This window comes from Thamnophis elegans, chromosome 5 (genome assembly GCF_009769535.1).
Source record: "Thamnophis elegans isolate rThaEle1 chromosome 5, rThaEle1.pri, whole genome shotgun sequence".
In the NCBI taxonomy this organism is placed as follows: domain Eukaryota; kingdom Metazoa; phylum Chordata; class Lepidosauria; order Squamata; family Colubridae; genus Thamnophis; species Thamnophis elegans.
Genome location: NC_045545.1, coordinates 74,132,296 through 74,156,221, shown reverse-complemented (window position 1 = coordinate 74,156,221; position 23,926 = coordinate 74,132,296). Strand labels below are relative to the sequence as shown.

Sequence of the window (23,926 nt, the reverse complement as noted above, 5' to 3'; positions counted from 1 at the left end):
ACATGGTACTCTCCAATTAAAACATTCAGGGGCATTAGTCCAATTGGCACACTATGTCTATTGTATGCTATCGGACAAAAGTTTTGGCTTGGTCATAACCCATCCAAAGGGATTGGGTTGAGAGGGTGAAGAATTGGAGAGATGAAGTTTAGTTGCCATTGCCTGTATTTACATGGCAGTCTTCATCAGTTACAGTTAGTAGGGCCTGCCTTTCAAGGGGAAATAAATGTAGTGTCAGCCACACTCTAGCCTCCTCTTTCATGAATTATCTGGTTTTCTTCATATTGTATTTCTTCATTAGATTTTTTTATCCCGTAGGAACTGATGGCAGATGGAAAGAACTCCCTACAGAAGCGTTTGAAGCTCTTGGCACCTATATCAAAACTGAACACACACTTACCGGGATATGGTACTCGACCTTTGGTGGCAAGTTCTGTCAAGAGTATTCCAAAGGACCAAACATCTGACTTGATAGTGAACCGACCATACAGAGCAGCTTCTGGAGCAGTCCATTTGATGGGGAATTTAGCACCTAAGCCGGAAACAGAAATGTAAATAAAAAATATAAAGGCTGAAAACTCTCATTTGGGTTTCTTCTCTAGGGATCACAAGAAGAGAAGACAAATGGAGGTGAATTACATTCACATATGCTGTCATGTCTACTAACTACTTTTTATCATTCATCCACTGTAAGCAACATCATAGTAATTTGAAACATACCTAATTACCGCATTTTTAGACTATAAGACGCACCAGAGTATAAGATGCACCAAGATTTTGAAGAGGTAATTTTTTTTAAAAAAAGGTTTTGCATTCTGCAGTCCTCCCAAACCGTCTGCACACCTCATTTTTTGTGAAAAATGGGGCATGCAGAGAGTTTGAGAGGCCTGCAAACTGCTCCTGGGGCTGAGTGGGCAAAAAAGGCCAATTTTTCACAAAAATGGGCCCCTTTTTGCCAAAAAATGGGCATGCATAGCCTTTAGGTGGCTTGTAGAGTGCTTCAGGGGTCTGGGGGGAGGGAGGGCAAAAAAGAGCAAAAAACAGCTCATTTTTCACTCGTTTTTGCCCTCCCGAACCCCCAGGAGCACTCTGAAAGCCTCCTAAAGGCTATGCATGACCATTTTTGTGAAGGAGGCGGGGTTTCAGGAGGCCAAAAATGCTGTATTCAGTGTATAAGGTGCACCCAGATTTTCACCCTCTTTTTTAGGGGGGAAGGTGGGTCTTATGCTCTGAAAAATATGGTATATATCTTGCTGGCAAATGAACTTCTTACTAGTATCTGCTGAGCGAGACGATGCCTACATCCTACTGATACTACCTTCTTCCCCTCTGAAGCAGCAATTCTTTAGGAGATGGCATTTTTTAATCTAAACAGGCTAAAGAGGGACCATACCTTGTCTTGCTGTGTATTCATTGTCCTCAATCAGTCGTGCCAGTCCAAAGTCAGCTACTTTGCATACCAGGTTCTCCCCCACAAGGATGTTGGCAGCTCGGAGATCTCTGTGAACGTAGTTCATCCTCTCCACGTAGGCCATGCCAGAGGCAATCTAACATCATTCCAAAGGCAAATTAAAGTCTGAGGTAGTTTGACAATAATTTTGTTCTGCAGATTTTACTCCTTGAAGCGTTAGTCAAATCAACAAGCCTTATTCACTTCGTATCAAGGGAAATTCTGGGTTACAGTCATTTGTGTAGCAAAGTCTTTATGATGGTGATCTTAAAATATCATCATAGGCTACAGACTACATAATAGTTAATGATGAGGCTGACTACCATTTTTAAAGAAAATTACTGAGGCCTCCAACTAAATCGCTTACTTGAAAGCACTCAGAATTTCACGAGTATTTGCAGAAGATACTTATCTACAGTAAGTCAGTTAAAATTATGTAACTACACTTGCACAACATATAAAGCTTCCTTAATGTTAATGCTTCTTTGTGATTTGGCCTGATGCACAAGACCAAGCTATTTGCTTAATTTGTAATTCAATATATTTTGCAAAAATTTTAGAAAGTGGATTAATTCAATAAGCAGGTTATGTTTTTTATGTTACAGCCAATATATTTTTCCCTAGCCTGATTTACTTCAAATTACAAGAAGAAGAATCTTATGATGTGAATGCATTTATTAAAATGGCTACATTTCATTTTATATAAATAAATCATAAATAAGATGCAATCAATTCAAACTTGACAAAACAACAATAAATCCAGTTCATTAAAAGTCCTCAAGTACAGAGGAAAGAGTTGAGAATACTTATAAAACAACAATGAAATTTGAGGACAGAGTTCAAACAATTACAGATACATATGAAAGTGATAAGAAAATTGTTGACATTGACAGCAAATCGAGTGTGGAGAGAAATGATAAGAGCGGAATACGGAAAGGAGAGATCAATGAACTGGAACTCTATCTCAGATGTCAAAACATAGATGAAGATAGAGGAGAAAATTTGGCAGAGACAATGAGAGTAATTTTGGCAGAAGCACCAGTGATAACAAAAGTCAAGCAGATAAAAAGAACAGATGGAGGGGTTCGATTTTTTTTAAAGATATCCAATGAACAACAAGTTGTCAAGAGAAGGCCACATAAGACTTATCAAAAAAAACTTAGAATAAAGATTCTACAAATGGCAAGAGATATTGGACTGCACTATTTCTGGAAGGATACAGGATGGTGAAATGAAATGTCACAATAAAATTTAGCTAAATGTAGTTAAACTTTGAGTATTATGTATAAGATAAAGTAATAATAGCTATAGTCAAATAAATGATCAATAATGATAATAAAGCATTTATATATACTAGATTGATAATATGACATTTTATAAAAATTGTAAGTGAGGATGATGGAGATGGAGATGATGTTGAAAAGCCTTTTTATAAAAGATAAATAATTCTATACAGAAGAGAATATAAACATGTAATATCATTAGATGATTTCAGGATGATGTAATGAAATGCCATAATATAAATTTACTTCAAATTTAATATGCCTCATATAAAAAAGATGTAATAATAGCTATGCTTAATGGAAGTTTAACAATTATAATACTTTGTATAAATGTATATTAGATTGATGATACTAATAATGGAAAAAACATTGAATTGAAAATTATTATAGAATGTTAATACTAAAATAATAGAATGATTTAGAATAGAATAGGAAAAAAATTCTTTATTATTGGATATATTGAAGATGATATAATGAATCATCATAATATAAATGGATTCATATTTAGAATACCTTGTTTAAAATGGTGAAACAATAGTGATAATTAAACAAATGAAGTACAATAATAATGTATACAAAGATATTTGATTGACAATAAGTGATTTTTGGTAAAGCTCAAGTGATGACTATGAACGGATGGAGAAAGATTTTATAACCAATTGACAAACTGTATGTAGTTGAAGACATTTTTTATGTTATATATTTTGTGTGTTTGTTTGTTTGAAAATAAAAATTTTATTTAAAAAAAAGTCCTATCCTGAGATCCAAAAGTTTGAGGAAACAATAATTTTTCCTTGATACACCAGCTGATGCTGTTCTAACTGGTTGTTGTGGTTATGGTGTTTGAACAGAAAAGCTTCAGTCTCTGTCTTTCTCCTAACATAATCCTTTGCAATGAAATAGACAGCAAACAAATAAATAAAACTAATATATTGCTTCTCATGGTGGGAGACAAATAAAAACACTTGCTAATGGTAGATCTTAATATTCAGGCAGCTGGCCACAAGGGGTGTCCCAAATATGGTGATTGCAAAAAGAGCACAGGAAACAGTAGATTGCTTTCTATACCAGTTCAGAATCTACCTCCCAAATGCTGAGTTGTGATATAGATGTGAGAAAGATGCACTAAGTCAGGGCTGTCAGATTCCCGGCCTACGGGCTGGATGCGTCATGTGCTGGCCACACCCACACCTGGTTTAGCAAAGGGGGGGAGGAAAGCCCCAATATATCATGTGATGCCTCTGTGACTATGTGAATTTGACACCCCTGCACTGTTATCTGTAGCCTATCCAAAGCTTTTTACACTCACCTGTGCAGCCATGTCCACCAGCTGGGGCAGTCTCAGATACTTGCCCATCTCTCCCTTCAAAAAATCCAGGAGGCTCCCTACAATATAACAGACAGTTGTCAGGAATTCACATAGGGGAAAATGACAAAGTCAATAAGCTTTCTAAAGCCTATCATTATTATCACTTAGCCACACATGTAAATGGGGGTGTAATTTTCTATTCCTTGAGTTTTATTATGACACGTTAAGCAAGAACTGAATTGTGAACTGCTTACGTGCCAAGGAATCACACTTCAGTGCTTGCTAAACAGTATATGAATTCATTCAGCCCCGAATTACAATGCCATATCTTTAGTTGTGTAAATGCATTTTTAGCAGTCAGCCTCATGTTTCACATGCTATTGTATTCAGTAACACAGAAATTATATACATACATACATACATATATATGTATGTATGTATGTATGTACGCACGCACGCACGAACGCACGCACCTTAGAAGTTCTAGCTAGGAATGTACATAAAGAGGAACAGATAAAGGGACTAGAAATCAAAAAGGAACAATTTAAGTTACAGACTTTTGCAGATGATCTAGTTTTCATGTTAAAGGATCCTATAAAGTCTGGTAAGAAACTTATTGACAGATTATGGGAAAGTAGCAGGTTTAAAGATAAATATGACAAAGACTAAAATGCTGGTTAAAAATATGACATCCAAATCGAAAGAGGAGTTAACGAAGAAATTGGGTATCCATACTGTTAAAAAAGTCAAATATCTAGGTATACATTTATCTGCAAGGTGTGTATCTATCAAAGAAGATAACTATACTAATTTGATCAATAAAACTAAGAAAGACTTAGAAAGGTGGAAAAACCTACAAAAACCCTACAATTGTCCCTGATGGGTAGGATCGCAGTCATAAAAATGAATGTATTACCAAAATTTCTTTTCCTATTTCAGAATATTCCCATTAAATTAGAAAAAAGTTTTTTTAAAGGATTTGAATCAATTGGTTTCGAAATTTATTTGGCAGGGAAGAAACCCAAGAATAAGCCTCAAAGCTATGCAAGATATTAAGGAAAAAGGAGGATTTGGCGAACCAGATTGGGAACTTTTTTATACTGCAGCTATTCTAACATGGTTAAAAGAATGCATAACATTGAGAAATAAAAGATTATTCAAATTGGAAGGTCAGGACCTCCAAGTAGGATGGCATGCCTTCCTTTGGTATGAAAAAGGATCTGCAAACAAATATTTCAATAGACACTACATCAGACAGTCCCTGTTATTAATATGGAACAAAATTAAACACAACCACTATACCAAAACACCCATTTGGCTATCTACAATGGAAGCATACATACACCCAAATTTAAATAATATGGAAAATATAGTTACATATAAAGAGTTATTGAACAGACAGGGGGAGATCAAAACTAGATTAGAATTGGCATCACAAGGGGTACAAGTAGAATGGTGGCCCTACTTACAGATACAATCAAGGTTTGCAAGGATAGGAAGAAGGAAGGTATTTCCAAAGATTACACAATATTACATAAACTTTTGATACAGACAGAAAACAGGCTGATCAAAGTGTTGTACAGATTATTTGTTGGAATATAAGCTAGAGGAGGAACAGGTCAAAGAAACTATGGTAGCTGGGTGAAAGATTTCGGTTATAATGTGAAATTGGCTAAGTGGGAAAAACTTTGGATACTTAATCAGAAACTAACAATGGCTACGGCATATAAAGAAAATCTTTATAAGATGTTCTACAGATGGCATCTCCCTCTAGCACGGCTCTCCAAAATGTTTAAAAATCTGGCCCCAAATTGTTGGAAGTGTAAAAAAACACCAGGCACTTTTATCATATGTGGTAGACGTGCAATGAGGCAAAAAATATTGGAAAATGATTCAACCATGGTTAGAACAAATGGTGGGAGACCAATTCTTGTTTAAACCAGAAATTTTTCTCCTAGGTATAATACCAGAGGGGTTTAAGAAAGATACACTTTAACTAATTATACATGTACTAACTGCGGCACGCATAACTTATGCACAATATTGGAAAAAAGAAAATACACCATCAGAGCTAGATATAATCAGAAAAGTGTTGGCCTGTGCGGAAGCAGAAAGGCTTACTCTTGAACTTAAATATTTTGAAGTAACATTTTATGATTAGTATAAGACAAGGTGACAAGACTGGAACAAACTGTATATATTGTGATTGGACAAAAGGATAGACAATATATTAAGTACGCTAATAGTTAATGGTTGACACTAGCTGTATATAATGTGAATGTATCACTTCGACTTCGCGGTACGGCATTGTTTTAAATGTAAAAATAATAAAAATATATTAAAAAAAAGAAATTATAAATATAGCTAGGAGAAGGTATATTTTCCTTCCAGTTTCAGATTTCTGCCTATTTCAGTTTAAAGGAGAAGAAAGCATATAGAGAAAGAGAAAGCATGAATAATAGCAAATGTAATAACAGCAACCTTTGCACATATACTCTGTTACGATGTAAATTGGCTCTTCTGAAACCACAGCATACAACTGCACCAGCTTTTCATGGCGCAGTTTCTTCATAACCTGAGCCTCCTGTAGAAATGCTTCTGGAGACATTGTCCCAGGTTTTAGAGTCTTGATTGCTACCCTGGTGGTACCATTCCAGGTCCCTGGAGAAGAAACAGAATTAGTTTTCTCAACAAGAAGCATGGCTTGTATGAGCCTAGATTGTAAGGTACCAATTTCTTCAGCTATGTAAGCCACCAGATTTGGAGTATGCTGATACTACAGTCACTGTTATATACAGTTATATACAAAAAAGCCATGGTGGTGCAGTGGTTAGAATGCAGTACTGCAGGCTAACTCCACTGCTCATTCCGGGAGTTCGATTCTGAGTAGTTCAAGGTTGACTCAGCTTTCTGTCCTTCTGAGGTCAGTAAAATGAGGATCCAGATTGTTGAGGACAATATGCTGACTCTGTAAACCGCTTAGAGAGGGTTGTAAAGCACTATGAAGCAGTATATAAGTCTAAGTGCTATTGCCATTGTATATCCAAGTATACGGGATGTACTGTACATACTGAATATAGCAGAGTACAATTACTGTCAAAAACAATAATCCTTGTGAATTTGATGCACACGTTTCACTTCCAAAACGTCCATGCTTCCTCTTATAAATCCCCAATTTCAGAAAGAACTAGTCAAAATATAACAGTCAGAAATGAATGTCAAACTGTTAAACTTTGTACCCCTCTCCTAAGAAGTTGGAACTGCAGGTAGAGTTCTAATTCCACATACAGTTCTGTAATAAAAATGGAAATGCAAAAACAGTTTTCAAGCTTGGTATCGAACAGGCTCAACCCTCTTTAATTAAAATGATTAAGAGATCCTCTTGGATCTGTTTCCTCAGAAATCTTATACTACGGCTCTTAAGGTAACAGAATGCTCAGCTCATCCATACTGAACCAACTTATAACTTGATTTTCTGTATCTTGTCTGACAACATTCATAATATTAATACCCTATGCAAATTGAAAGGTATTAGTATTTAGTAGATGGCCAATATCTATTTGAGATGTGGAGTTTGGTCCCACTATCCTTGTCATTATCTTCATTTCCATTGATTTCAATGAGTCTGCTCAAAGGATTACATTTGGAAACTTCCCACAGTCTTTTATGTGTTTGAATACTCTTATTTGTTCATTGGTTTATTGATTTAGAGGCCACCTCAGTCACTGAAGTAACTCTAAGCACCTTACATGTTTGGATTAAAATAGCTATTGAATAATGAAATAGTAAACAGCAGTAATGCATGGTTAGTACAAGATCCCACATTCTTTTGGTGCAGGTCCACCAGCTGATATCATATTACTAAAGCAGCTGTTATAACTGACCTTACACCTTTTGCTACAGCAAGTCATAAAACAATGCAGCTGATTCCTTAGCAACTCAACAATCACTTCTGAAGTCATAGGACAGCCAAAAGTGAAAAGTTTGCTCTAAGTGCTTTTCCATGACTGAAATTGTCTTCCACTGGGGACCTATACACTGCATGAGTCAAAAAGAGGCCTGTGAAAATACTTACAGACCCTTTGCATCCTGTAGATAAATTGTTTCAACTCCTATCCTCAAAATGATGCTATACTGCACACCAAGACAACTAGACACAAGAACAGTTTTTTTCCCCTAAATGCCATCATTTTGCTAAACAAATAATTCCCTCACCACTATCAAACTATTCACTAAGGCTGCATTACTATTACTATTAGTCTTCTCATTGTTCCTATCACCCATCTCCTCCCACTTATGACTGCAGGACTGTAACTTTGTTGTTTGTATCCTTACGATTTATATTGATATTGGTTGTTTCCAGATTGCTTATTTGTACCCTATGACCGTCATTAAGTGCTGTACCTTATGATTCTTGACAATGTATCTTATCTTTTTATGTACACTGAGAGCATATGCACCAAAGGCAAATTCCTTGTGTGTCTAATCACACTTGGCCAATAAAGAATTCTATTCTATTCTATTCATCTATTCAAAATACATTTTCAGAAATGTATCGTTCATCAGATAAAATGAGCATATCTGTTCTTGGAAATTCTTACCCATCCAGACTTCTCCAAAGCAGCCTTGTCCAAGTTTGACCTCTAGCCGCAAAGATTCCCGGGGGATTTCCCAAGCATCTTTTGCCAAGCCCTGTGTTTGAGGCTTGCTGGTTGGGCAAACATTGGTAAGACGGTGGCACAAACCATCTGCATGTTCTATGAAAGAATAAAATCAGTTGCAGAACAAAAGAACACCTATGAGGACCCAGATTGTTGGGGGCAATATGCTAACATTGTAAACTGCTTAGAGAGAGCTGTAAAACACTATGCAACAATACATAACTCTAAGTACTATTGCAAATAAGTCCCAGTTCAGAGCAGTTTAGGTACCTCTGAATGTCCTCTAGAGCAAGGGTGTCAAACTCAGTTTCATTCAGAGCCACTTAATTTGTGGGTTGTGTTTGACCTTGTGGAGCCAGGGTGGGCATGACCAGCTCAATGTCACTCATATTGGGGACACCTATGATGGCCAATTATTAAGGCATGACTTCCCTCAGACCCTCCCTCACTCTCATTATAATCTCCTTCCTTCCTGCCTGCCTGCCTTGCCTCTTCATTCTCCTTTCTTCTTCCTTCCCCTCTTTCCTTATTTTTCCTTCCTTGCTCTCTTCCCACCTTCCCTTCTTTTTCTGTCTTTCCTCTTTCCATTTCTCCATTCCTGTCCCTTCTTGTATGCTCAAATGCAAAAGAGGAAACATTTCTCCTTTTGTTTTTAGTTTGTTTTGCTAGCCCTCTTCCAGTGAAAACGGAGCTCAGGAAGGCCATGGGCGCTCCTCCCAAGCTCCATTTCCACCAGTAGAGGCACTGCAGGCTGGTCCTTTACTGCTTCCAGGGTGGCTCGGTGGTCAAGAGCTAAGCACTCTGCAGGCCAGATCCAGCCTGTGGGCCTTGAGTTTGATATCCATCCTACAGGTGCTCCTCATTGTATCTTGTCTTTTTATGTACACTGAGAGGATATGCACCAAAGACAAATTTCTTGTGTGTCCAATCACACTTGGCCAATGAAGAATTCTATTCTATTCTATTCTATTCTATTCTATTCAATTCCATTCTTTTAGTAACCACACTTGGAGCCAACAACTTGGCCATTAAATGAAGCGGTTGTGAAACATCAAAAATGTATGATCTTTCTTCAATTTTCCTTTGCTTTATTGACTGCAGATTGGTTACTTTTCGATTACTGTTTTAACTGTAAATAGTCTCTAAAGGAGGACTATTTATATGTTGGTTTAGACATTACTCTCCTTGCAAACACTATAACTAATTCTTTCTTGCCTTCTCCTGATTTTTGCTCACATACTGGTTGCTGATCTTAATGCATATCGTTTGTTGTTTAGTTGTGTGGGGTCTATTGTAGTGATTGTGAATGTTTAGAATTAAGTGCAAGAGTGATTTTTATTCTTGTTTGGATTTATGAATAAAGCAGACTTATGAACAGTATCTTGGAACATAGTCTGTTTGTCAGTAGAGGAATGTCTATACATTGAATATATACTATTCAGTGTGTCACTGTATTAGTCACAAAATGTATACTTTATTTTATTTTCAAGAGCAATGAACAGAAATCTCATATCGCTTGCAGCGACATTTCAAAGGTAAAAAGGCAATGTACTGTCAAACATTAGAACAGTTAAATTTGGATTCAATGATGCAATCTTTCATTGTTCATTTCACATTTTGTTGAATACTAGCACGGGAAATACAAGCACGGGGATAAAGGACTCCCCTTCTGATTGGTTCCCGGGCTGAGCCGGTTCAATCCTCGCCCCGATTGGTCGAGCTACTCGACGCCCCATTGGCTCCTCGTTCAAACCCGGGGGTATAAATGTTTGGCGCGAACCACGCCACGTTGAATCGTAGTCACTCTGTTCTCAATAAAGGTTGCTGTTGCATACCCGCTTGTCGCGTCCCCTTCCCTTCGCTCCAAGATGCAAAACTGGCGACGAAGGTGGGATACCGATTCCCGCGACCGCGGAGTAGAACAAGCCAGCTGCCACCGCGTCTGAATCAGCACGAACGTTACCTCAGGCTGAGAACTCCGGCAGCGAACGCAAAAATTTTCTCCGCCCTCTTCCTCCCCCTCTCTGGCTCCACACCACGATGGCATCAGCGCTTCCTCCTTTCGCGCCATTCGGATCCGCCGGAGAATCATGGGACGGTTTCATGGAGCGTTTCGAGTGCTACTTAATCGCATCGAGGAACCAGGCACAGACCGACGAGGAGAAATGCAGTTTCTTCTTGTCTTGCTGTGAGCCTTCCATGTTCGCCTCTGCGAGAGCCCTGGCCGCCCCGAGGCCAGCCTACAAACTTGGGTGGGACGAGCTGATGTCCAGGCTGAGGAACCACTACGCTCCCTCACCCTCTCTGATCGCACGCCGCTTCACCTTCCGCCGCCGAGTGCAGAAGCCCAACGAATCCATCAGCCAGTTTCTAGAGGCTTTGCGCACAGTGGCCGCCCAGTGCGATTTTGCAGACCTGGTGGAGAACCTCGTAGAGCAGTTCGTATGCGGGGTCCGCGACGTGCATTTGCGCAGCCGCATGCTCCGGAACCACAAAATCACCTTGGTGCAAGCCGTGGAGACCGCGCGAGCAGCGGAGCTCTCCGAACAATCCACGGCCGACATCGAACGCCTCCAGCTGAAAACCCCCGCGCAAACCGCCGCGGGGCCTTCCACCCAGACGAACCTCGTCGACGACCTCTCTCCTGCTGAAGACGAGGAGGAGGAAACCGTCGGACAAATGAGGACGCAGCCGAAGCGGAGGCCACACCAGCAACCACCGACGCCAGCTCAGCCAGCCTCAAACGCACCTTGCCGCGGATGCGGCGGCCGCCACAGCCGCGCATCCTGCCCGTTCCGTTCTGCCGTCTGCCGCCGCTGCCGAGGAGAAGGACACCTCGCCAGGGTCTGCCGGGCTCTCGTGCCAGCCCCATCGTTCATGCAGCCCAGCGACCAGCGCCAGGCACCGCAACGCCGCCAACAGCCACGTCCCGCGAGGCGAGCTGAGGACTGCCACTCAACCTACCAGCCCTCCAGCGCCGACTGCGTGGTCTACCAGGCTTCCCACGTTCCCGCCGGCGATCGCAAAATCAGCACCGCCGTCCGTCTCGAAGGTCAGCTTTGTCGAATGGAGGTGGACTCCGGGTCTTCCCGTTCTCTCCTATCTTGGGCCCAGTTTTCCCGCCTTTGTCCCGGGGTTCCCCAGAGCAAATTGCGCCCCGTCGGGGTCTCCCTCCTAGACTACCAGGGAAATGGGATTCCCACGGCAGGAATATTCCACATCCGAGTGGAATACGGAGACTTTAAGGGGAAACTCCCAGTTCTAATCGTCAGGAACGATCTGCCCGCCCTCCTTGGGTTGGATTGGTTTCCCGCCTTGGGCCTCACCATAGAGGGGGTGCACAGGGTAGTTCCCCTCACCGTAGATAGCGTTCTAGACGAGTTCGCAGATGTGTTCGATGGGAAATTGGGCTGTTATAAGGGCACCCCCATTTCCCTCTGCCTCGATCCCCAGGTCGCTCCCATTAGGCTAAAGGCACGCAGGGTCCCCTTCGCATTGAGAGCAAAGGTAGACGCTGAACTTGATAAGCTTATAGAGCAGGGGGTAATCGAGCCCGTAGATCACGCCCGTTGGGAAACCCCCATAGTCCTCCCGGTCAAACCCGACGGATCGGTGAGAATATGTGCCGACTATAAGTCGACCATCAATTTGGCCCTGCAGGCAAATCCATATCCGGTCCCCGTAGTGCAACACCTACTCCACTCCTTAGGGCAAGGCCGCATTTTCGCCAAGCTAGATATGGCACAGGCCTACCAGCAGCTGCCCGTAGACGACGATGCGGCTACAGCCCAGACCATCGTCACCCACCGCGGGGCCTTCCGTTGCCGCCGCCTCCAATTCGGCGTTTCGGTTGCCCCGGGGATTTTTCAGAGCCTCATGGAGCGGTTGCTCCACGGGCTCCCAGGCGTCGTGCCCTACTTCGATGACGTCCTGGTCGCAGCCCCCAGCCACTCGGAACTCCTAAAAATACTGCGGGAGGTCCTCACACGTTTTAGGGAGGCAGGACTGAAACTAAAGCGCAGCAAATGCGAAATTGCTGTTCCCAAAGTAGAATTCTTGGGTTTCCTCATTGATGCCCAAGGCATCCACCCCACTCCTTCCAAAGTTGCCGCCATCAAAAACGCACCTGCACCCACCTCTAGGGCGGAATTGCAGGCGTTCCTGGGGCTTTTAAATTTCTACGCCCCGTTTATCCCCCACAAGGCGTCGCTAGCTGAGCCGCTGCACCGACTGCTTGACCGGTCAGCGGCCTGGCAATGGGGTAGCCGTGAAGCGCACGCGTTCGCGGCTATAAAAGACATTTTGACCTCGTCGGCAGTCCTAATTCAATATAGCGATAGGATGCCCCTAGTTCTGACTTGCGACGCCTCTCCCTATGGCATAGGGGCGGTCCTGAGCCATGCCCTCCCGAACGGCTCAGAAGCCCCCATAGCCTTCTATTCCCGGACACTCTCCTCCACGGAGCGGAACTACAGCCAAATCGATAAAGAAGCCCTGGCTGCAGTGTCCGGCATTAAGCGGTTCCATGACTACCTCTATGGTAGGAATTTCACCCTTGTCACGGACCACAAGCCACTCCTGGGGCTACTGGCAGGCGACAAGCCAACCCCCCCCATTTTGTCTCCCCGCATGACACGCTGGACGGAGTTCCTAACGGTGTATTCGTATACGCTGTTATACCGTCCGGGTAAGCAGCTAGGGCACGCAGACGCCCTGAGACGTTGCCCCTTGCCAGAGACGGACACAGCCCACGTGCCCGCTCTCTCTATTTTGTCCATCGCCGAATCCGACCTCCCCGTCTCTGCCGCGGACGTCGCAGCTTGCACAAAGGCTGACCCCGTCCTATCCCAAGTAGCTTCATGGGTCTTGAGGGGTTGGCCCACGGAAAAGGTAGCGGAAGGATTCCGACCATTTAAAGCACGACAAGCAGAACTCGCCCTACACGGGGGTTGTCTTGTCTGGGGGGATAGGGTAGTGATCCCCACAGCCCTGCGGGCACGAATCCTGCCCGCACTCCACAAAAACCACCCGGGCATAGCGCGAATGAAAGCCTTAGCCCGTAGCTATGTGTGGTGGCCCTTGCTAGATTCGGAAATTGCAGACTACGTAGGCCGCTGCAGGATCTGCCAAAACTCTAGGCCGAATCCCCCCACAGCCGCCCCCCGGGAGTTGGAAATCCCTAGAGGCCCATGGTCCCGTTTACACATTGACTTCGCCGGCCCCTTCCACGGCCGAAACTTCATGATAGTAGTCGATGCTTACTCCAAGTGGGTGGAGCTGGTAATCATGACCTCCACCACAGCAGAGAGTACAGTGCGGGCCCTTCGTAAGATGTTCGCCACCCATGGGTTACCGGATGTGATAGTCTCAGATAATGGGCCCCAGTTTACCTCCACCACGTTCCAAGAATTCCTGGCCGAACAAGGAATCAGACACGCAGCCACAGCCCCTTATCACCCAGCTAGTAACGGCCGGGCAGAGCGCGCAGTTCGCTCGGCCAAAGAAGCCTTGGGCCGCATGGACCAGGGCAACTGGCAAGAAAGAGTGGCAGCTTACCTCTTGAGCCAGCACTCCATACCCTGCCCAACGACTAATAAAAGTCCCGCGGAGCTCTTGATGGGTAGGAGATTGCGAACCTCCCTAGACAGGCTCCATCCACTTTACGCAGGGGATCTGCCGAGCAACCTGGGGGCCCTCCCTTCCCACGCGTTTAAGTTAGGGGATCCTGTATGGGCCCGCTCCTTTTCTGGGGATCCACGGTGGGTTCCCGCAACCATCACAGCTCTGACCGGCCCCTGTTCCTTCAGGGTCGGTCTGGCCGACGGAACACAATGGAGGCGCCACGTGGACCAGTTAAGGCGACGCCTCCCCACGGAAATAGACGGCCCGAGCCTCTCAGACACCCACTCTCAGCACGAGCCACCCTCGATGACCTTCCCCCCAACGGACCGCCTCCACCCGGGGAACGGGGGACCAGCCGATACGAACTTTTCGGACAGACGCGCCTCACCCGGCTACTCCTTTCCTCGAAGCCCTTATCGAGACTCTGAACCTACACCCCAACCAGACTGCGCGGGGCCGCTGTCGGACACTCCTGTTGCCACGGAGATGCCACCCCGGACAAATGGACATTGGGCACGGGGCCGGGGGCCAGCGCCATCTCACGAGGCCGCGTCGCAGATTCACCGCCCCGCCACAGACACACCTCCGCCGGCGGTCCCCCCCCCGACGACAACCGCCGGGGAGCTACGAAGGTCGGGACGAGAACGTCGCCGTCCCACCTACTTACAAGACTATGTTTGCCCTTCCTAAGGGAACTCTTTGACTAGGGGGGGAGGGGTGTTGAATACTAGCGCGGGAAATACAAGCACGGGGATAAAGGACTCCCCTTCTGATTGGTTCCCGGGCTGAGCCGGTTCAATCCTCGCCCCGATTGGTCGAGCTACTCGACGCCCCATTGGCTCCTCGTTCAAACCCGGGGGTATAAATGTTTGGCGCGAACCACGCCACGTTGAATCGTAGTCACTCTGTTCTCAATAAAGGTTGCTGTTGCATACCCGCTTGTCGCGTCCCCTTCCCTTCGCTCCAAGATGCAAAACATTTAATATTTTACAACTTGATGTAATCAAGTAATCACGTCTTTCAAATATAGTCCAAACATATTCACTCTTTTCCTTATTCTGGGTATCTCAGACAGAGATCTCCAAAGCGGACACAACCCTCATTAGAAGCTGAAATGACACTTACTGGAATAATAAGCCACTAATTGCTGAAGGCTGCTGAACTGTGTACGGGATGTGATATAAAAGCCACCATTGTCCAGTTTGCGAATTTTGTAGTGCTTCACATTGAGGCCCTTGGCATTGTCAAAATCTGAGACAGAGAGGCAGTAGGCACCTGTAAAGAAAAAGTGAGCTCTATTTAAGGCTATGATCTTAAAATATAATTTCAATCAATATTTATCAAGACTGATTAATGCAAGATGACAAGGCTATATTTTGTGTGTAAGTATGTGTGCATCTTCCTTTCTTCCCTCCTTCTCAAAAAAATTATCAATCCTAGAAAAAAACCCATCAATCTCCAAATAACTAAACATTTCACATCAAAGCATACATGAAATCCGGTCATATGATATGTATGTATGTATGTATGTATGTATGCATGCATGTATTCCTCTTATAAAATGCAAGCTGCTGATTCCATTTCACAGTGGCATTTCAGAATAGGGAAAATACTGAATGCATACATAAGCAAATCTGTCAAAGCAGAATGTCTTGATCCAAGTTATATAAAAGCAGATACTAAGGCTACAGTCACCATATCAGCTTCACAGCAGGATTAAGATCTGGGGAAGGGGAATGCAGAAGTCACAACTTTGAAGAAAGCAACCGAGCCGTCCAGGCTGATCTAATTATGGCCTGCAGATGAATCCGTCTTCATTCTGATCCTGTCAAACCTCAGCAGCTAATTTGTATGGGGCTAACACAGAAGGCCTTGATGGCAGGTCTTTGCTACAACACTTAAGCGGAAGAAATCTATAGGGAAAACCACTTTCTTCTTCGCTGTTGGTTCAGTGCTCCAATTAAATGGAAAAAGTACTGCTCTATTAATATGACTGTGGTATCAGTTTTAGGATATTACACAAAATTCAGGATTCCAAAATGTTTTTAAAACATATACAGTTCTGAATTAGATCCTTGTTTCCTCTACGACTTGTACCTTGATCTCAAAATCTGGCTATGGGCAAAACTTTGACCACAATTAATAATACAATCCAAATGGTTGACACCAATGTGCTTAGAAACTCTTGTAAAGGTCTCAGAGATTATTAGGAAAACGTATTTCTAACATTGCTATTTAGCATTTATGAAGAATTTTGTTGCTGTTGTTAGTTGCGAAGTCATGTCTGATCTATCACGACCCCATGGACAACGTTCCTCCAGGCCTTTCTGTCCTTCCCATTCTCTGGAGTCCATTTAAGCTCATGCCTACTATTTTGGTGACTCCATCCAGCCACCTCATTCTCTTTCATCCCCTTCTTCTTTTGCCCTCAATCTTTCCCAGCATTAGGCTCTTCTCCAGTGAGTCCTTCCTTCTCATTAGGTGGCTATTTTTTTAAATAGCCTACATCACCTCATGGGTGATATGGTCCTCATCCTCATGGTCTGTGACCTCTTTTAGGAATGGACGTTTAATCTTATTATTTTGGACAATTTTCATTGGGAATTTGACTAACAAAATTGGATTGAAACCAGACTAAGTTAGACATGTTTTATTTTTTTCTAGGAGACAAATCACTGATGGATAACTTTGAGTCCTATGACTAGCTTGTTTGGACCAATTCACTGAAAATGAATAATGGCAGGCAAATGAATGGCCTGAAGGCACTATGTTGAATGTTGTATGATCTCTTGTGCCAAGTCAACATCAGCTACAAACAATACTTGATTTTACAAACCACTCAAACCAAAAGCTGAGATTCCCAGCAGTCTGAAATTTGTACCACTGTTATTATTTTTCTCCGAATATGCATATGTGAGACCAAGACATACATGCAAACTTTACAATTCTAGGTGTGTTTCCACTATTAGAATAATGCAATATATGAATAATGCTAAATCAACTCTGTGCTTGTGTATATTTTGTGGCTAGTTACACGCAAATTGTTTGTTTCTGTTCTTTTACTCACAAACACAATCTCTATAACCTGTTCCATAAATGTAACAAACAACAGCTCATTGGCAGGGTAGAAAGAGAAACCTGTGTTTCCTGTTGCTATTAGTTACCCAGCTATTTCCCCATCCAATGACCTAGTTTCTATAATTTTTTTTTTCACAAAAAAGAGAAGTACAACACTGAAGTCCCTGTTTACATTTAAACCCCATCCAGTTCTTCACACCAATATATAATGGGGAAATAGAGAGGATGTAGTTTCCTTGACAAAACCAAATGTAAATATTGTAGATACGTGTTCTAAGACCCCAAGTCTGAAATCCTCCTCTACTCTACTACATTTAAAAGCTAGTTTAACCATTATTTAAATGGCTGCAATAGTTCATTGTTCTTTAACTAAGATAACCCATATTAACTACTGCAGATTGTTTGCTTTTCATTGTCTCAGCCAAACGGCATAAATAGAAACCTAACAGAGGTACGATTCATGGGGTTCCTTTGCCTCATCCTTCAAGGCTAACGATTCTAATTACTACAGTCTGAAAATATTACATTTTTCTGCCTTAAAATGACAGGAAGCTTTGGGAGCTGCAAGATGTAAGCTTATAATGTAAACATGGGCATTAAGTTTTCAAAGACAAAAAATCCAAATTCTTCTTTGTCTATAGATAACAACAGGAAACTGCCAGACACCCAGTGTGTATGATGTGGACAAATCCATGCTGAGTTCTTGCATAATTAAATATTTTAAAGATGTTAATTACAGCCCATGACCACTGAGATATTGTCAATATTTGGGGTGAATGAGAGATAATCCCCAGCTTCGGGTAGGCGAAGAGTGTGTAGTTTAGGTCTTAAAAGTTTGGGAAACATCCTTCTACAGGCAGAGAGAGAATCCTATTGTCTCCATTGAAGTGGAAGACGGAGTTTCTAATACATTCTCCTGTAAGCATCCTTTTCTTTTCCAATTATGATTACCTTTTGTGGTCTCACTCTCTCTTGCCAGAAAAGTCCCTCGGGGATTCTCTGGATTGAGCAGTAATCGTTCAGATTCTCGGCGCGTAATCTTGCCAAAATACCACCTGCAATAGTAGAATACAGATAAATGTAACAAGATCCCATGTTTGTTTAAATCACTGCAAACATCTCTGCAGGCAGAGGAATCCAATATTTTCTCCTATAAATAGGTAGCCTACAAAAGTTAACGGTCATGCCAAAATAATTTTATTCAATAGGAAAGATTGCTGGGTATTTTTCAGCTACATTCTAGATAGCAAAATTCTAGATTGGCAATGATTAAAAAAACCTCATCAGATTTCGGCCCCTTCAAAATATTGCACCATCTGAAAGCAAGATTAATAACAATGTCAGATTTTTGACAATTTGCACATTGTATATTATTTTAATTTAATGTGGAAGAATATTAAATGCTATTTTGGGATGGATAAAGCATTTTGGCATGGACATTTCTGCATTTCTAGGGCCCATATTGCCGCAGTTTATAAGATTCTAAGATCTCAGAATTCAAGTAGGAAATAGCATGTAAACATTGAACAGGCCCCACTCATTAAATATTCTTATTCTTGAAAAGCTGATGCATTAGGGATGCTTTTTTGATGTATTAGGAATCCTTTTCTTGGATATGTTGATGTCCAGCTTCACAGTTTTTCAAATATGTTTTAATCTGATCTAATCACCTTGTACTGTGCACTTAAATTTACATTAAGCTCTAAACAAGGGGTGTCAAGCTCGCAGCCTCGTGCCGGATGTATCATGTTCTGGCTACGCCCACCCCCAGTTTAGCGAAGGGCGGGGGGAAAGTTGCAGTACATCATGTGACGATGTGTCGTCAAGAGTTTGACACCCCTGTCCTAAACCTTCCAGTTGGTGTCAGAAGCATCAAATGAGAAAGCAGTAAACACCAAGATGCTGTAAAATATAATAACCTCCATAGAAGTAGTCAGTCCCCCAGTCTGAAATTAACCATTCATAAATGCACCCCGATGAAAGGCAATAATAATGCAAAATCAATACTGACTATCTCACTGGTATAAGATGCTATGATGATGGCCACTGATTTAGATGACTACAAAAAGAAATTAGATCAATTTTTTATGCCTATCAGCAGGTAGTTTTCTCTCCAGGCACCATGTCACCTAATGCTGAGGCACCACCATTCCTTTGAAAGAAGGCTTTCACAATGCAAAGGAGCACATATAAAAATCTCTCTTTCAATCATTAAAGTAACTACCATATTTTTTGGACTATAAGACGCACCAGAGGATAAGAAAGAGGAATGATTTTGAAAAATGATTTTGAAGAGGATTTTTTTTTTTTTAAAAAAAAGGTTTTGCACTCTGCAGGCCTCCCAAACCCTCTGCACACCTCTTTTTTAAAAAAAAGAAAAAAAGACATGCAGAGCTTTGGGAGGCTCTTAGAATGCTCCTAGGGGGTGGGGATGGGGAACGTTGCAAAATGAGCCATTTCTGCAAAAAGAAAAAGGGCATGTAGAGGCTTTGGGAGGCTTGGAGAGTGCTCCTGGCCTTTTTTGCTCTTTTTTAGCCTCCCCAACCCTCAGGAGTACTTTGCAAGTCTCCCAAACCCTCTGTACATCCATTTTGCAAAGGGGGCGGGGTTGAGCTGAGGTAGCGCAGTGGTTAGAGTGCAGCACTGCAGGCTACTTCAGCTGACTGCAGTTCAGCAGTTTGGCTGTTCATATCTCACCGGCTCAAGATTGACTCAGCCTTCCATCCTTCCGAGGTGGGTAAAATGAGGACCCGGATTGTTGGGGGCAATATGCTGACTCTGTAAACCGTTTAGAGAGGGCTGAAAGCCCTATGAAGCGGTATATAAGTCTAACTGCTATTGCTATTGCTATTGGGTAGGCCAAAAATACCCTAACCCCCTTTTTTTTGAGGGAAAACGGTGTGTCTTATACTCCAAAAATATGGTACATCTTCTTTCAGACTCATATATCTGCTTTGGTGCCAAATGTCTAGGATTCCTCCAGTACATTCTGGATTCTCCCTATACAAAACATTAGTAATAAAATGAAAAACAAAGCACAATTTTCCAGAATCTCTTTGATTTTGCACTTGAAGGGAGAAACCAATCATGTATATCATTTCCCTATAGCTTGTAAAAATTCCCTAGATTAATATGCCTGCTAATTTGCTATTGAGGTCCCAGATTGTTGGGGGCAATATGATGACTCTGTAAACCGCTTAGAGTGGGTTGTAAAGCACTGTGGAGCGGTATATAAGTCTAATTGTTATTGCTATTTATTTTCAAAGCTGACCTAACAAAGTCAGCTTGGAACTCAATACCAACTTAGTACCTACCCCTCACAAATAAGATTAGCAATCTCATTCTTGATATTGAGACAGTTATATGGTTTGTAACAAATGAATACAGAATATACCTGAGATGGAGGATGGCTTAAGCTATCTGATAAATTTGTATCTATCAGCACCTTAGCAAATGCCAGAAAAATGCTAAGCTTGTTGATTATTGCTATTTTCTTTTATTTCTGAAGTAAATCAAAATGTAGGAACTCATCTTCTTGAAACACAATGTGTTTTCTGCAACTAAAAATTCTTCCTACCATCTGTAAACACACCATTTGACCAGTGTTGGGATACAACCTGTTTAACAGATGGTTCAGTGTGCACAGACTTTGCACACACACACACACAGTGTTTTAAAACCACCCATTTTAAACTTAAAAACATACCTTCTATGTCAGCGCTGGTGAGTAAAACAGCTGACGCGCGGCAATCTGCTATGCCACGCGAATCAGCTGAGCTACAAAACAGGGAAATATAGGAGAGGAAAGGACAGGGGTGGATGGGTGGGGCCAACTCCTCACCAGCTCTACCGGTTCGCTAGAACTGGTGCAAACTGGTAGAATGCCACCACTACATTTGACACTGAAAGTTATCTAGAGAACATACACATTTGTGAACTAGTCATAAGTCACATACTCAGGAACTCAGTTTAAGAGAATTACAAAATTATTTGAGGGTTGCCTTCAAAAGGTTATAACTAGAATGATTTTGCCAATAATATCTGGCAAAAGGCTTAGCATAATTCTTTTCAATCTAGTTATAATATTTTAATTACTCTTCTGCTTGGATGGAGTCTGAAGGTGCGACGTAGTTACTGGGGATGTAGCCTTTCTGGCCAGTTGTGAGGGAGTGAGCCAGCCACCAATCTCCTTCCCTGGAAAACACAAAGCAAAATAATACATCAGTGAGAATACATTGATCAAATTACCTTCTCTATCCATCATTATTACCAGTTTTCCCCCAAATATTTTATGCATTGGCTTAGGCCAAATCTCTATTTGAGGGCACATTCTGTATTAGACGTTGGCCAGAGAACTTCATGAAAGCTCAGACCTCCAGCAATATTCCCAATCTAGGTGTCCTCTAGAACAGGGGTCTCCAACCTTGGCAACTTTAAGACTTGTGGACTTCAACTCCCAGAATTCCTCAGCTAGCAAAGCTGGCTGAGGAATTCTGGGAGCTGAAGTCTACAAGTCTTAAAGTTGCCAAGGTTGGAGACCCCTGCTCTAGAAGTGAGGAGACTAATTCTAGAATTTTCAACCAGCATGATCTTTGGCTAAGATTCTGGGAATTGCAATCCCAAAATATCTCAAAAGCAGCCCCTTGTTAAGAGAAGAAAAGCTCCCTAACAGTCTTGCTTCTTTTCTTGCAATAGATCAATTGTGCTCCTTTGAATTTCTAGAAAATACACGAAAAGGAGATACGACAAAATTTGGCAAGACTATTTATGGAGATAGCCAAAGCAAAATGGATTTTCTTTTACATTCACTGTGATTCAGATTTGCTGGGAGGCAATTCAGGTTTGCAACATGGATACTGGAGGCCAAACACATTCCTATACATGAAATAGCAATTTATTTTTTAAAAATTCTTTTTAGAACAAGTCACAGATTGTGGTTTAGCCATCCATTCAATTTCGTACGTCTTCAAACAATGCCACACAGTTCTCCGTGCCATAAATGGATTATAACAACCGTTTTCATTTATGCTTTGAGACATATTCATATTTACATATGCATTACATACATATGAAAATTAATTCAGATGGAATGATGGGTAAGAGTACGCAGAACTGACATGGAATAGAAACAAAAAGAAACACCCACTCCCTATTTTGCAGGATACCCATTGGCCATCCTGGTCTAGGAAACAGGAAAATGGCAATGAAATATAAATCAGCCCATTCAAACACTATTTTTCAGACAGGGTCAATGAATGCCTGCTCTAAGTAACAAAGCTCATGGAAGAAATGCATCATCATTATTATTATTATTATTATTATTATTATTATTATTATTATTATGTTAATCTTTGGTGAGATTCACAACCTTTGGGGCTGGTTGGTAGCTCAACAGCTCGAGTCCTAACCAAGGACCTAGGAACTGTTAAGGTAAAGTCGAAGAATATAAGATCTTCCAAGTAAGGTGGTTTTTTGTCGAATCAGAATGTTCAAGTCTGATAAATTTAAAATTTCCAAATAGCAAGGTAGCCCTTTGGGTATTGCTCCAAGGGCTCCAATTACAATCAGGACAACAAACAATTTCTTTTTCCACAGTCGCTCAACTTCAATTTGCAAGTCCCGGTATTTTGTGATTTTTTTTCTTGCTGTTTATCTTCAATTTGTGCATCTCCAGGTGTTGCAATGTCAATGAACCATACTTTTTTCTTTTCAACTATTGTTATGTCAGGTGTGTTGCGGGCCAAGTGCCTGTCAGTCTGGATTCGGAAGTCCCACAAGATCTTGACTTTCTCATTCTCTAAAACCTTCTGAACCTGATGGTCCCAGTGGTTTTTGCTGTATTCAAATCCAAACTTTTGGCACAATTTCCAGTGAATGATCTTAGCAACGTGGTCATGGCATTGTAGGTAGTCAGTTTGTTTTTTATTATTATTATTATTATTATTATTATTATTATTATAGTTGTTCAGTCAGTCAGCCAGATGTTTAGACTGGATTTGGCATTTGGTATTTGATTAGTCTGGTTAAGTGACAAACCAACACAAAGTCCTTTTAAATAAGGTGTTCCCATACTTAAAAGGGAAGGGTCGATGCCCTGTGGAAAATACCTTTGCAGCCCTTTGAATTTGAACCAGATCTGGTTGCTGAAGGAAGCATTGGAAGTCCGTGAAAGCAGAGGTGGGATCAGGAAGGAAATAGGCACACAAACATAAGAAGAAACATTGTGACAATAAAAAGGGTAGGCACAGCCAAAGCAAAATTTAAATGCGCAACATCTTAAAGCAGCTGCCAATGATTTCGGCTGCTTGCATAGCTTGGGAATTATTGTAATCCCACTCCTTTGCAGAGTACCCGGGAGAGAGAGAGGCTGCCATGGAATAGTGCTAAGAACCTAATATTAACACTCATTTGTGCCGTTCAAAAAAGATGAGAAAGAAGCTGGGGAGAAATGTAGAGATAGTCTTTGACTTACGACCAGAATTGAGCCCAAAATTTATGTTGCTAAGCGAGGCAGTCATTCAGT

The 23,926-nt window shown here is 41.9% G+C and overlaps 1 protein-coding gene across 1 annotated transcript in view; it reads right to left on the bottom strand.

Annotated features, from left to right (window-relative positions):
* SRC (SRC proto-oncogene, non-receptor tyrosine kinase) overlaps positions 1 to 23,926 on the bottom strand; it is a 111,640-nt gene that overhangs the window by 2,599 nt on the left and 85,115 nt on the right. Inside the window, exons 4-11 of the mRNA XM_032218245.1 lie at positions 21,499 to 21,597; positions 18,355 to 18,458; positions 15,451 to 15,600; positions 8,644 to 8,799; positions 6,524 to 6,703; positions 4,043 to 4,119; positions 1,394 to 1,547; positions 401 to 532 (exon numbers count right to left, since the gene is read on the bottom strand). Coding sequence (XP_032074136.1) covers positions 401 to 532; positions 1,394 to 1,547; positions 4,043 to 4,119; positions 6,524 to 6,703; positions 8,644 to 8,799; positions 15,451 to 15,600; positions 18,355 to 18,458; positions 21,499 to 21,597 — 1,052 coding nt within the window. The remainder of the gene's footprint in view (positions 1 to 400; positions 533 to 1,393; positions 1,548 to 4,042; positions 4,120 to 6,523; positions 6,704 to 8,643; positions 8,800 to 15,450; positions 15,601 to 18,354; positions 18,459 to 21,498; positions 21,598 to 23,926) is intronic.